Source organism: Panicum virgatum, chromosome 2N, assembly GCF_016808335.1.
Source record: "Panicum virgatum strain AP13 chromosome 2N, P.virgatum_v5, whole genome shotgun sequence".
Taxonomy (NCBI): domain Eukaryota; kingdom Viridiplantae; phylum Streptophyta; class Magnoliopsida; order Poales; family Poaceae; genus Panicum; species Panicum virgatum.
The window spans coordinates 27,449,810-27,464,157 of NC_053146.1; the positions used below are offsets into that span (position 1 = coordinate 27,449,810).

The following is a 14,348-nucleotide window of genomic DNA, read 5'->3' on the forward strand; positions in this document are numbered from 1 at the left end:
TATTTAGATTTTTTTACAATTTTATATTTTAGTTTATTTAGAATTTAGATTCTAAATTACATTGATTATGGTTTAGTTAGGTTATTTTTTATTTGATATTTTAGTTTATTTATAATTTTTATTCTAATTTACTATGAGTAGGGGTTTAGTTAGGTTTTGTATATAAAATTAGTTATTTTAGAGATAACTAGATATTGTAGTTTCCAAAGATTACTATATACAATATTTTTTCAAGTGTTCCATGAATGTGCATGTGTCAATTGTAGATTCAATTATTTCATATAATTTAGATACTCTAATTGATTAATTGTAGTTTAATTATTTTTTGTTAGCTTATTAACTAGGTTTAGCTTAGATTTAATTACTCCATAGTTAATAATGAATTACGTGCATGCACACGCACACTCTCTCTCCAGCTGGTGTGCACACACTCTATCATATTCACTCTCTCTCTCTCTCTATCTTCAGCTTGCACACACACTCAGCTCTCTCCCACACACTCTCTCTCACACACAGACTCTCTCACTCTCTCGCTCTCTCTCTTTCTCACACACACATTCATTGACTCTCTCTCTCCATCGAGCTCGCGCGCGCACACATTAGCTCTCTCTCTCACGCACACTTTCTGTCACTACTACAAAACAGGCCTTTGTTCCTGGCCATTTGTCCCGGCAGCCTTTGGGCCCGGGACAATAGGTGGCTTTTGTCCCGGGTCCAACGGCTAGCCGGGCCAGCGGGGGGACGGGGGCCTTTTGTCCCGGTTGGAGACACCAACCGGGACAAAATGGGAGACTTTTGTCCCGGTTGGTGGTTCCAACCGGGACAAAAGGCCCGCGTAGCCTTTTGTCCCGGTTGGAACCACCAACCGGGACAAAAGTCCCCCCTTTTGTCCCGGTTCGTGCCTCCAACCGGGACAAAAGGCCTTCCCTTATCCCCTTCCCTCTCCCCCCGCCCGAGCCATTCAGCTCACTTGTTTTCTCTGTTCTTGGCTCGGGATAGAGGAGTTCTTGCTCATTTCTTCACCACATTTGTGAAGATCTTTGATTCCCCGTCCATCCATCTGCTCTAAAGGTTTGGGGCTTGTTTTTCTCTTCTTCCTTGGCTTGTATAGCTCATTTCATACTTTAGAAATAGAGAAAATGTGTAGCTAGCTCATTTCTTGGACATTATTTTGCTAGCTAGATTGCATATATATGTAGGCGTAATTTTCTTTTAGATTTAGATGAGTATATGGATAGTAGAAATTTTTAGAATGAGTGTAGATACTTCATGTGATGTACTTGTATATATGACCATATTGTGGATAGTTGATTTTTTTATTCGTGAATGAATTAATGAAATGAGTATATTATAGAATTTTTTGTATTATGAATGGATTATTTTGACACTCTAGTGATGTATTTAATCAGGCTCACATTGAAACCATCTAGAAGCTAAAAAAATCTTTATTTCGAAACAAGTATACGTCGTTAATCTCCATCCAACGGTGATGGCACTACCTTTCAGGGATACACGATGCGCTATAAGGACGTCGCAAATCGGTTGGTCGCATCACCAGCACTTCCGATTGATAAGAAGACAGCATTTGACGCAGTCAGCATGCCGTTGTTGTACTGAGAGCATATGAACGAGCATGCTGCCTGTGCCAAGTGCTGTGCCTATTAATCGTAAATGTTGGTGCTGCGACTAGCCGATTGGTGACATCCTTGTACCGCACCGTGTCCCCCCGAAAGGCAGTGTCATCACCGCAGGGTTGAGGTTACTGACATATACATTTTCAGAAATAAAGGTTTATTTTTCTTCTAGAGGGTTTCTGGATATTGAAAAGAGTGTACTCCTGGAACTGAAGGGTGTCAAAGTAATTAGAAGTTATAGAGATTTCTTTCAATTAATTAGAGATTTCTTGAGGATTAATGATACATTTCGTCTTTTTTTATATAATTTCATTGTTATTTGCAAGAGTTATTAATCTGATCATTGTAATTGTAATAGTAAATAATTTTTGCTTTGTAATGGTAAGAATTTATAATTTTGTGGAAAATAAAGGTATTTTTCAGTAAAATATGGCTTCAACAGCTGGAGGGAGTGGCGCCGGTGGGGGTGATCGTTGTCCTTCTGGAGAGAAGGGCACAACTCGAGTAGGTCGTCGGTCCAAAAAACCTAGTGCTTTTCATAGGGCAGCGCTCCGTTATTTGGAAAAAGAATATAGAGAATGCATGGCAAGGGGCGAGGAACCTCCGTTTGATCTTGAGGATTTATTGCGGCGTTACGGTTCGTCACCACCAAACTCGGAGGTTTCAGCTCCGCCATCTTATTCTGCGCCAGCAAGAAATCCGTTAGAACATTCTGCGTTCCAACGCAAGGACGGTTGAAAACCTATGTGTTGTTGACCGAATTTTTAAATTTCATGTATAGTACTCCTTTGTTAAGTTCTGTAATGGATTAAGTACCCCTTTTAATTAATCAAGATGTATGATAGATATTGCATATCTTTTAATTATTCATGTTATGTTACATTTAGTTTAATTTAGGTTTGATATATTTTATTTATTCGATACGTGTAAAGAATTCAAATCGATTTATTTAAAATGCAGATGGACCGGCAATGGATGTACAATGCTGACCGACGTTCGAAAGAATTCATTGATGGCCTGCATTATTTTTTGTCTGTGGCTGAGGCAAACAAGCAGAATGGTTTTATGTGCTGCCCGTGTGTTCATTGCAACAATAACAAGGATTACTCATCTTCAAGAATCCTACACAGCCACATTTTCGCAAATGGTTTCATGAAAAAGTATGTTTGTTGGACGAAGCACGGAGAACAGGGGGTTACCATGGAAGACAATGAAGAAGAAGATTTTGACGACCACTTTCCCGGGAATGCTGGAATCGGTGCATTCGATGACGATATTCCCATGGAAGAGCCCGAAGTAGATGTAGCAGAAAATGATCCCAGCGACGATCTGGGGCAAGCATTGCACAATGTGCAGGCAGACTGTGAGAGTGAAACAGAGAGGTTGAAGTTCCAGAAGTTGTTAGAGGACCACCATAAGTTGTTGTACCCAGATTGTCAAAATGGATTTAAGAAACTTGGCACCACCTTGGAGTTGCTGCAATGGAAGGCGACAAATGGTGTATCCGACAAGGGATTTGGTGAATTACTCAAACTTGTTAAAAAAATGCTTCCTAAGGACAATGAATTGCCTGCCACAACGTATGAAGCCAAACAACTTGTTTGCCCTTTGGGACTGGAAGTGCAAAAGATACATGCATGCCCCAACGACTGCATCCTCTACCGAGGCGAGTACGAGAATTTGGATGCATGTCCCGTATGCAGTGCATTGCGTTACAAGATTAGAAAAGATGATCCTGGAGATGTCGAGGGAGAGCCTCCCCGGAAGAGAGTTCCTGCGAAGGTCATGTGGTATTTGCCTATAATACCACGTTTGAAGCGTCTGTTTAGAAATAAAGATAATGCTAAGTTGATGCGATGGCACAAAGAGGAACGCAAGAAAGACTCGATGTTGAGACACCCCGCTGATGGGTCGCAGTGGAGAAAAATAGATAGAACGTACCCTAAATTTGATTTGGATGCGAGAAACATAAGGTTCGGTTTGAGTACGGATGGCATGAATCCTTTTGGTGAGATGAGCAGTGGTCATAGCACTTGGCCTGTGACTCTTTGTCTGTACAATCTTCCACCATGGCTCTGCATGAAACGAAAGTTCATCATGATGCCAGTGCTTATCCCGGGTCCAAAGCAGCCCGGAAATGACATTGATGTGTACCTAAGACCATTGGTCGAAGAACTCTTATTGCTCTGGGGCGATGAAGGTGTACGGATGTGGGATGAATACAAACAGGAAAACTTCAACCTACGAGCATTGCTGTTCGTAACGATCAATGACTGGCCTGCTCTTAGTAACTTGTCAGGACATTCGAACAAGGGATACAAAGCATGCACACACTGTTTAGATGATACCGATAATATATGGTTGACTCACTGTAAGAAGGTTGTATACATGGGTCATCGTCGGTTTCTTCCCATCAGGCATGCGGTACGAAAGAAGGGCAAGCATTTCAAAGGCCAAGCGGACCACCGAACAAAACCGATGCACCGTAGTGGTAAAGACGTCTTCAACATGGTAAAAGATCTAGAAGTTGTTTTTGGAAAGGGATCTGGTAGCCAACCTGTTCCGAACGAAAATGGAATGGCGCCCATGTGGAAGAAGAAATCTATATTTTGGGAGCTACCATATTGGGAAGTCTTAGATGTTCGTCATGCAATTGATGTGATGCACCTCACGAAGAATTTTTGCGTCAACCTGATAGCATTCTTGGGAGTGTACGGAAAGACAAAAGATACAGTAGAAGCACGTCAAGAATTGCAACGTATGGAAGAACGAGATGCCTTACATCCACAACAGCGAGATAATGGACGACAATACTTAAGTCCTGCCAGCTATACTCTTAGCAAGGAAGAGAAAGAAACCATGTTTGACTGCTTGAGCAGTATAAAGGTTCCATCTGGATACTCATCCAATATAAAAGGAATCTTAAATTTGGCAGAGAAGAAATTTACAAATCTCAAGTCCCATGACTGCCATGTGCTTATGACCGAACTTCTTCCGGTTGTGCTGCGGGGGATTCTGCCTGATAACGTCCGGTTAACCATCGTGAAGATATGTGCCTTCCTCAACGCAGTTTCTCAGAAGATAATTGACCCGGAGAATTTGATAAAGCTGCAAAACGATGTGGTGCAATGTCTTGTTGGCTTTGAGCTGATATTTCCACCATCTTTCTTCAACATCATGACACATCTTCTAGTGCACCTTGTCAAAGAGATTGATATTCTCGGACCAGTATTTCTACACAACATGTTCCCATTCGAAAGGTTCATGGGGGTACTCAAGAAATGTGTTCGTAATAGAGCTCGTCCAGAAGGGAGCATCGCCAGTGCGTACGGAACTGAGGAGGTCATTGACTTTTGTGTTGACTTTATTGATGACCTTAAACTGATTGGAGTCCCTGAATCGCGATATGAGGGGAGACTATCTGGAAAGGGTACATTAGGAAAGAAATCTTATGTCTGCACAGATGATTTCTCATTCAAGAAAGCGCATTATACGGTTCTTCAACAATCATCCTTGGTTGACCCATATATCGAGGAACACAAGAAAATTCTGCTCTCCAATTTCCCGGAAAAGTCTGAGGCATGGATTACACGTGAGCACATGAACACTTTCTGTAGCTGGTTGCGGAAGCATCTAATGCATAACATGGATATAAGTGAACAACTGTTCTTATTGGCTAGGGGTCCATCTTGGAATATCTTAACATACCAAGGGTACGAGATAAATGGAAACACATTTTATACGATAGCCCAAGATAAAAAGAGTACCAACCAAAACAGCGGTGTTCGTATGGATGCCACGGACAATAATGGAAAAAAAGACACATATTACGGCTACATTGAAGAGATATGGGAGCTGGATTACGGTCCCAATTTCAAGGTGCCTCTATTTCGTTGCCAATGGGTTAAGCTATCTGGAGGAGGGGTAACAAAAGATGAGTATGGGATGACAATAGTTGATCTCAACAATCTTGGGTATAGAGACGAGCCATTTGTCCTAGCCCAGGATGTCGCTCAGGTTTTCTACATTAAGGACATGTCCAGCAAGCCAAAGAAGGGGATCAACAAGCAAAAGGATGAGCCTAAGCGACACATAGTTCTATCAGGAAAGAGAAACATCGTTGGAGTGGAGGACAAGACAGACTTTTCAGAAGAATATAATAATTTTGTTGCCATTCCAGCTTTCGAAGTAAATGCTGATCCATGCATCCTGCTAGCCAATGATGATGCTCCATACTTGCGCCGTGATCATAATCAAGGGACATTTGTGAAGAGAAAGTCTGTTACCGCTAATCCTTCATGTACTTGAATCATTTTATATTATTGTATAAAAACATAATCGCAATTCGAATACTTTTATTATATATGTACTGTACAATTATATTTTATGTGTTCTTTATATTATTTTATATATTTTTCACTTAATTACTAGACTCAATTATAATTTTCATTCAATAATGGATTACTCAACTAATTTTATTTATTTCATGAAATTACATTCACATTAACACACTATACTCTTTCACTAACACACACAATCTCACTAACACACACTATCTCTCAAACTCACACACACTACTCATTAATATCATGAAATTGCTTAATTTTATCTAAAATTCACTTTTTAAACGTTAATATCGTGATAGAATCCACTTTCTATCGAAAAGCAACAGTTTGAAAAAAAATTTCACCTAATATATTTTTGCATGGTCAAAATAACAAATATGATTTCAAAAAAGTTAGATATTTCATTGACCCAATCACTTGAATGAAAATTAATTATTTTTGTTGCGTGTATCAAGTTTATATAGAGATAATAAGAAATTTTGTTCCATAATTTTTGGAATCATAATTTTATTATCTGAATTAACATATGAAAGCCAATTTTAAATGAGAAGTAAAAAAGAAACAAAAACAAACATAACATTAGGCGGGAACGAGGGAAAACGGGCCCCTTTTGTCCCGGGTGGTAGATCCACCCGGGACTAAAGGTGGGCCGCGGGCTGGGAATTTTCCCGGCCCGCCCAAAAACCCCTTTTGTCCCGGGTGAAGCCACCACCCGGGACAAAAGGTCCTTTTGTCCCGGGTGGTGGCTTCACCCGGGACAAAAGGGGGGGCCTTTTGTCCCGGGTGAATCCACGACCCGGGACAAAAGGACCTTTTGTCCCGGGTCGTGGCTTCACCCGGGACAAAAGGCCCCCCCCCATATATTTCCTTCCTCCTTCGCCCTTCTCCTAACACTTGGTTTCTCATCTCTGCGCCCGTCCTGCTCCCCCCACCGCGCGAGCCGATCGAGCACCGCCGCCATCGACGTCGCCGCCGCCCAGAGCCCCGACCTCACGCCGCCGCCCAGAGCCACCGCCGCCGCCGTCCTGCTCCCCCCACCGCGCGAGCCGAGCACCGCCGCCATCGACGTCGCCGCCGCCCAGAGCCCGCCCCGACCTCACGCCGCCGCCCAGAGCCCGCCCCGACCTCACGCCGCCGCCAAGGTGCTCAAATTTAGTGCAAAGAAGTAGTAAAACTTTTGCATCGTTAAGGGAGTTAGAGGTTCAATTTCGGCACCTCATATTTTTGTACAACAATATTCTTATGCAAAAATTTTATTGTGATTTGAGCAAGATATTAAATTCGTGACGATTTCTACTTTCATTTTGTGATGTTTTCAGATGTTTGCCACAGAAACTGGGCCCAAACTAGAGTCCATATGGATTATTTGCAAATATATAATGAAAATTTATAAATTGTCATAGATCCTGTCTATTTATGGCAGTTTTCGTAAATTTCACCAAAAATCTATCATACATTTAAGGATTTCTTGTAGCAGTAGAAATGAGTTATTTTTTGATTCGCTCCTTAAAAAAAAGGGGTGTTCCTACAAATTATTTTTGTAGTAGTGATAAAAGGGTACACTAATAAGTCTTTAGATAGATGAAGTTTGAACAGGGGTGAAAAGACATATACTTAGGGTTCCACAAATTACTACAGAATATCAACAACGGTATTATGTAAAAAAATGAATAAATTAAAAGAGAGAAACAGTAAAGATATCAGCAGAAGCAGTGATTTGACGACTAAAGTACTAATTAACCCAGTAACGGAGACTAAAGAAATACAATTATTTTGTTGCAATTGGGTTCTCCAACGGAGAGTTAAAGAAGATGATTCATTATGTCGATTCACAAAGCAAATAGCCTTCTCTCAATCTTGAGGGGAATTTCAAAATAGCATCCGTACGAGATCAATACAAACACAGGTACATCATAAACTGGCCCAGCTTAGCTGGCACATGCATGACTCTTCAACAAACGCGCACACATGCAAACAATTCTCCGTTACTTAGTCAAATGCTCGCAAATATGTGGATTATTTAGATAATTTTTTAAGGGTTTTATTTGTATTCATATTTTAGTTACGATGGACCCGCGACACACAGACGCGGAAGACGAACAGTTCTTGTTGAATATGATTGGCGAAGGTCAAGGAGATGTCGCTGAACAAGCTGATGATGGCAGCAATACCGACATATATTTGAATATGTCCGGTGATGGAATTGAGGCACCATCTATTCAGGATGACGCTGCTGCTGAACAAAGTGCTAATGTACATATCACAACTATAATTATTTGTAGTGACAATCATATTTTCATCTGAATCTATATGAATACTATGAATGTTTTTTTATAGCCGTCTGGATCATCGTCGCAGCAGAAAAAGACGAAGCGAGGCCCAACAAAAAAACTGGAAGGGCGGTTCATTATAACGGAAGTTGGTCCAGATGGCGAACCGATCGCTCCAGAAGCTGCCGCCAAAAAATTCATAAGACAATCCGGATGTATTGTCAGGGACCACATCCCGATCAGCTTCAAGCTCTGGAAAGCTTCCAATCCAAGCGAGGAACGGGATGCGGTACCCGAAAGAGAAAAAGAATGGTGCTGGCGGGAGCTTAAGAAAAACTTCACGGTTCCAGCTGAATCCGAAGAGATATGCAAGCGCTGGACCCTGAGTAAGATGGCCGAACAACTGCGATCATTCAAGAAAATTTTGACGAAGAAATATATCAAGACCGGGACCACACCCGTATTTACCGGCGAGCTCGAAAAGCTCAGGGGTCACTGGGATGCATTTGTGGAATACAAGTCTTCAGAGCTTGGGCTTCAAAAGGTGCAGAAGGCCAAAGACAACGCCTCGAAGAAAGTGTACCATCACACTCTAGGCCAAGGAGGCTACAAGCTTGCAGTACCCAAATGGGAGAAGATGGAGCAGGATCTGCTTGACAGAGGCATCCGACCTGCGACCATGAACTGGCCTGAAAGGTCAAGGACCTGGTTTTATGGTCACGGGGGAAGCTTGGACCCAATGACTGGTGACTGCATCTATGGGCCAAACATCCAGCTGAGCAGCCCAGAGACTACAGGAGGCCATACAAGCAGCGGCCGAGGGAACATTCCAGCCAGATAGAGAGAGGGACGAGCTGACTTACGCCCTTGGGAATCCAGAGCATCCGGGCCGCACAAGAGGCAAAGGCGTGGTTCCGTGGAAGTATGGGTTCAGGGATTACATTGATTCATATAGAAGCCGGCAAAGAAGAAAGAATGATGAGCGGGAGCACCTGCGAAGGCTAGAGGAACGGCTCATGTCACACGATCAAAGACTGGAGGAAGAGGTACAACGCCAAGTGGCCGTAGCAATGAGCCAGCAACAGCAAGCGCAAACGTTGCCTCCAGAGCCTAGTGTCGTAGCCGATCACCTGTCTCAGCGGAAAAGTAGCTGCGCTTCCACAGACGTCGCCGCTGCCGAGCCCACGGGGATCCAGGCCGCAGTTGAAGCGTCGGCCCCGCAGCGATTTCCAGTGGATGAGATCACCCACCGGACACCTTGTGACCTGCAGACTGCCGTTAAGAACTTAATGTTCACTGTTGCGTACGGTACCGCCATGCCAACCGAACCAGGCGACGTGTACCACGGGCAGCAAATTCCGCCTAGATACACAAGAGTTGGCGTGGAGCAGGTGTGCCAGGGTTGGGAGACGCTCGAGCTTGATATTCCTGGAGGCGATGGGGAGAGGACACTAGCAGAAGCCATTCATGGCTACATCCTATGGGATAAGCGCTACATTGTCCTAAAGTCGGATGATCAAACACCAAGACCGGCATCTCAGCATGCCTCTCCAAGACCGGCATCTCCGCAAAACTCCCCAAGGGCAGCACTGTCTCGGCAAGGTTCACCGGCACATTCTCCATCACCATCATCTCATGCGCCGATGAACACTCAAGCGTCACCGTCGCCTCCATGGTCACCCCCTCCGCCGCCGGCAAAGAAGCAGAAACGGCCGCCGGCAAAGAAGGTAGCTGCACCGGCTAGGGAGCCTCCAAAGAAGAAGGAAAAGAAGAAGAAAACCAAGGAGGCTCCTATTAAACCCTGGGACATGAGCCTTGAAGAATGCGATCGGATAACTCAAGAAAGAGTTAAAGAGCACTTCAAGCCGAAGCCGAAGCCGGAGCCCGAGAAAGTGATAAATCCGATAGATTTGAAATTTTTTAAGGGAATGTGCGAAGCAAATAAGAGAAAATTCATTCCGAGAGACCCCCCTTCAGACTACGAACGCACAATTATCAAAACTACTGAGAAAAAGAAGAGACAATCAAAGTCGTCGTCGTCCGACGTTCCACAGCTCGGAGCCCAAAAGAAACAATCAATAGAGCCTCTCGTAGTGGGACAGACGACGCAAGAACAAGACTTTGTTACATTTCTGAAAGAATCAAACCTGACGGCCGCTCAGATTGCAGGGGGAGAAGATATTCCAAAGGCCGATGTGGTCGTCAAATGGACGTTTGAGATCGGCAAAACTCTTGTACCCCCCGAAGTAGTGTCTGTGCTTCCAACGCAAATGTATAAGCTGCACCAGCACTACATGCGTGCGATGGCCGATTGCATCTTCATGCAGGGCGCAAAGATTAAAGATGATGATTTCTTACGGGGGGAGGCCATTCTATGGATAAACTGGGAAGAAATTTACCAACTATTCCATCAGGAGGCCCTCGACATCTCTATGGTCGCCTTGTGGGTTCTGTAAGTATTTTACTCTCCTTACGTATTGTTTTGCATGATCTCAACATACTGATCTCTTGATTTATTCGGTATCATGTAGAATGGAGATACATACTTGCAGAAGAAAGGGATACTCTCACCTCGGCTTCATCGACCCAATTACTTGTAATTGGAGGCTTCTACGCGACAATACCGATGAGATATTCCAAATGTTGTTCAAGTACATAAGCGTTTATCACAACAAGCAAATGATATTGTTTCCTTACAACTTTGCGTGAGTGATTCCTTCCGTCTAACTCTTTCTATTCTGTAATCGAATTGTTTAAACCTTAACTACCAAGAACTGCCTCCGTATAATCTTGCAGTGAACACTGGATCCTAATTGTCATAATTCCCGAGAAGAGCCTACTCGTGGTTATGGACTCATTGAGGAGACCTCCAGAACAATACGAAAATCTTCTTAACATGATGAAAAAGTAAATCTACCACTACTCCGTCGGTGACTGATAATTTGAATCACTTTGTTACTTGACTATAATTGTTCTAATCATGCACAGGGTTTGGAAAGAATTCGCTAAAAATCATCCAGGCAAATTTGACAAGGAATTGAAGATCAAGACAGATTTTCCGGTACGCGCTTGGATGATTCGTTGCACGATTCATTAGTTTTATTATATATTCATGTAAATACCTGATAATTTCTTCTCTCTTAAAGTGTATGAGGCAGAAACCAGGCACTGTATTGTGCGCATACTATGTATGCGAGAACATCCATGGTCTGGTAGGTCCTCCAAAGGGCTGGACAGATTGGGAGGAGGAAGTAAGTAAAAAAACTTGTTAATATTTGAACTCGTATTTTAATTAGTCGAAATTAATTATCCCCTTTTTCCATAGGTCGGGGAGATGCGCGATAAACTCATACCGGAGGAAAAGGTTATGGCGATTCAAGAACAATTCTCCGGATTTATTGTTGAGCAAGTCCTCGATCCAAAAGGCGAATTCTACTATGATGGAATATCTAATATTGACAATCACAGTAAATATGACAATATACGCGTATATATGTAATTAAGAACGAATATAACTATGTAAATATATATGTGTGTCTATGTATTAAATTTCTATTTATGAGTATGTATGTATGTATTAAATTTCCAAAAGGCAAATTCTACTATGTAATTAAGAACGAATATACCTATGCAAATATGATGGAGTATGTATGTATTATATATATAAGCACTCCAATAATATATATGTGTATATATATATATTTATATAATATTGGTCCTAGACATTTTCATATGTAAAGGAATTCACATGTATAGATATGTGTATACATATATATATAAGTGAATTAATTTATATATGAAAACTATCTAGGACAAATATTATATAAGTAACTATATATATATGTATATATTAGTGGAGATCATACACACTGAATTCCAATACATAAGTTTAATTGAAATGCAAAAGTATAATTGAAATAGAAAAAGAATCGAGAAAAGAAAAACATGAAAAAAAAAGAGACCTTTTGTCCCGGTTGGTAACACCAACCGGGACAAAAGGGTGCGCCAGCCACGTGGGCGCTGGCTGCACCTTTTGTCCCGGTTGGTGTTACCAACCGGGACAAAAGGTCCTCTTTTGTCCCGGTTGCCACAACCGGGACAAAAGGGCACCCCCTTTTGTCCCGGACAGGCGTTCCCGGTTGGGAAACCGGGACAACAGCGGTTTCCCAACCGGGACAAATCAACGTTTTTGTAGTAGTGTGTCTAGCTGGCACATGTGCTCTCTCTCTCTCACATACAAACTTAATTAGTCATTTCATGTGTTATGGTGGTAGTACACAAAGTATTGATAATTTGGTTCGTAGGTTACGTACGGTGAAAATCACTCAAAATCTAGCACCAGCCATCAAACCATCAATAAACCCCACTGGGATGTACACACATGGCTAGTACATGCAGTATTGCATTGGTTGATATGCCCGGGCACTCTAGGCTGATGCAACCCCAACTTTTGCTGGTCTGCATCTTCATTTCATGCTAAGAGATACACATCGTACCCGACAGAATGGTAATAATTGAGATTCTTTTAGCAGAAGGTTGATATTAATAATTGAGATATATATATATATATATAAATATATATATGTATATTTGTGTCGACTTTAATATTTCTTGTGTCAAGTATATATAGTAACACAACAGGCATTACTGTTGAGTATCTACTTGCATTATTGCGAGGACCAAGAGTTTCTTCCCTGAAGACCATGGAAGGAGCTTAATTATTAATTCATCAATTGACAGTATCGAAATAAGTTTTTTTTCTTTTTGGATCGATTCTTACAGTAATCTTACTGAAAATCCATTTGGCTGACAACTACGTACAAGAGGACGTGCGTGCTGTTGGTGATATGCCCAAGAGCCCATCATCACAATACGGTTTAAAGGCCCAAAAAGATATTGATCCAAGAGGGATTAGGGTTACTAATGGGCCTATGGGATAGAAGCCCATTAGTACGCCCTATATATACGAGGGAGGGGCTAGGGGGGCGATACCCTGTGAGCCGCGCCACCTCCTAGCCGCCGCCCCTCCCTCTCTCTCGGCCGCCGCCCTTGCCGTGCGTGCGGTGCTAGCACACCGACGCCTGGCGTTTCATCCCCGTACGTGTGGACTCCGTGGAGGCGCTGCTGCGAACTGTTGCGCTGATCGGCTGCTGGGATCAAGTACGAGGAGCTCGGTTCGTGGGACGTGATTGACTACTTCCTCTACATCGACGCGCGACTTCTTCCGCTGCGCTGCGCGTCTAGTGGTAACGATCTATGATCTTCTACTCGCAAGTATCTTGGGTATATGCGGTAGTGATGCTAGCATAGCCTACCCGTTTCCCAACAGTGGTATCAGAGCCAGGTTGCGTAGTTTTTGGTCTGGATCTTTTGCATATAGGTGATATGTTGTTGTAGTAGATTGGATCTATTACTTTTGCACGGTTTGATTAGATCAATTGGTCATAAGGGGTTAAAACTGGAGCGAGTTGATTGCGCGGCATGTGACAAAAGATTAGTTTGTGTTCTTTCTTTGTTATGCATACGACATGTCCCTACCGGCTGGAATCACCATCGGGACTAACTGTGTGCACAGTCAGCAGATTGAACCAACAGATCGAGGTCATGTGTAGATGCAGTCTTCTCAAGTGCAAAGTTTGCACGGTCAATGTGATTGACCTAGTGAAAATTGAGGCATTATGAATGGCTCAGATTTGAGGTGATGCGATCACTCTGATGAGATTTTCATAGGGACCGCCGTTGCTTTCTCGCTGTAGCGGCTTCCCAAGCGCTACTTTGGTAGAACACGTCGTACGCCTAACTTGTTTTTGTAGGGTGTGATGTGAATGGTATGGCCTCAATGTCATGTGATGATGTATGTGATGATTTGTGCGGCCTGCGTGTCGCAAGTTAACACAACCGGGTTGAGGTTGCACCATTATTGTATAACGACCTGCGTGTCGACTTGTGATGTTTGAATCCTCATGTAATTATTTCACTAGCTATTAGATGTAGTAGCTTAGTATCTTTTCATGGAGACTTCAATCATGATGGCGATGATGATCACCACAAGACAGGACGGATGGCAATGGAGGTCACCTTGGAGCCATGGTGATGGA

At 42.7% G+C, this 14,348-nt stretch overlaps 1 protein-coding gene across 1 annotated transcript; it reads left to right on the top strand.

The window, feature by feature from the left end:
* Positions 1 to 911: 911 nt before the first annotated feature.
* Positions 912 to 5,906, top strand: LOC120660213 (the record flags this gene model as incomplete). The annotated part of the gene is made up of 4 exons (XM_039938629.1): positions 912 to 3,642; positions 3,742 to 4,274; positions 4,428 to 5,206; positions 5,315 to 5,906. Coding segments are annotated over exons 1-4 (2,958 nt in total), but the record flags the coding sequence as incomplete, so codon positions are not given.
* Between the last annotated feature and the right edge of the window lie 8,442 nt (positions 5,907 to 14,348).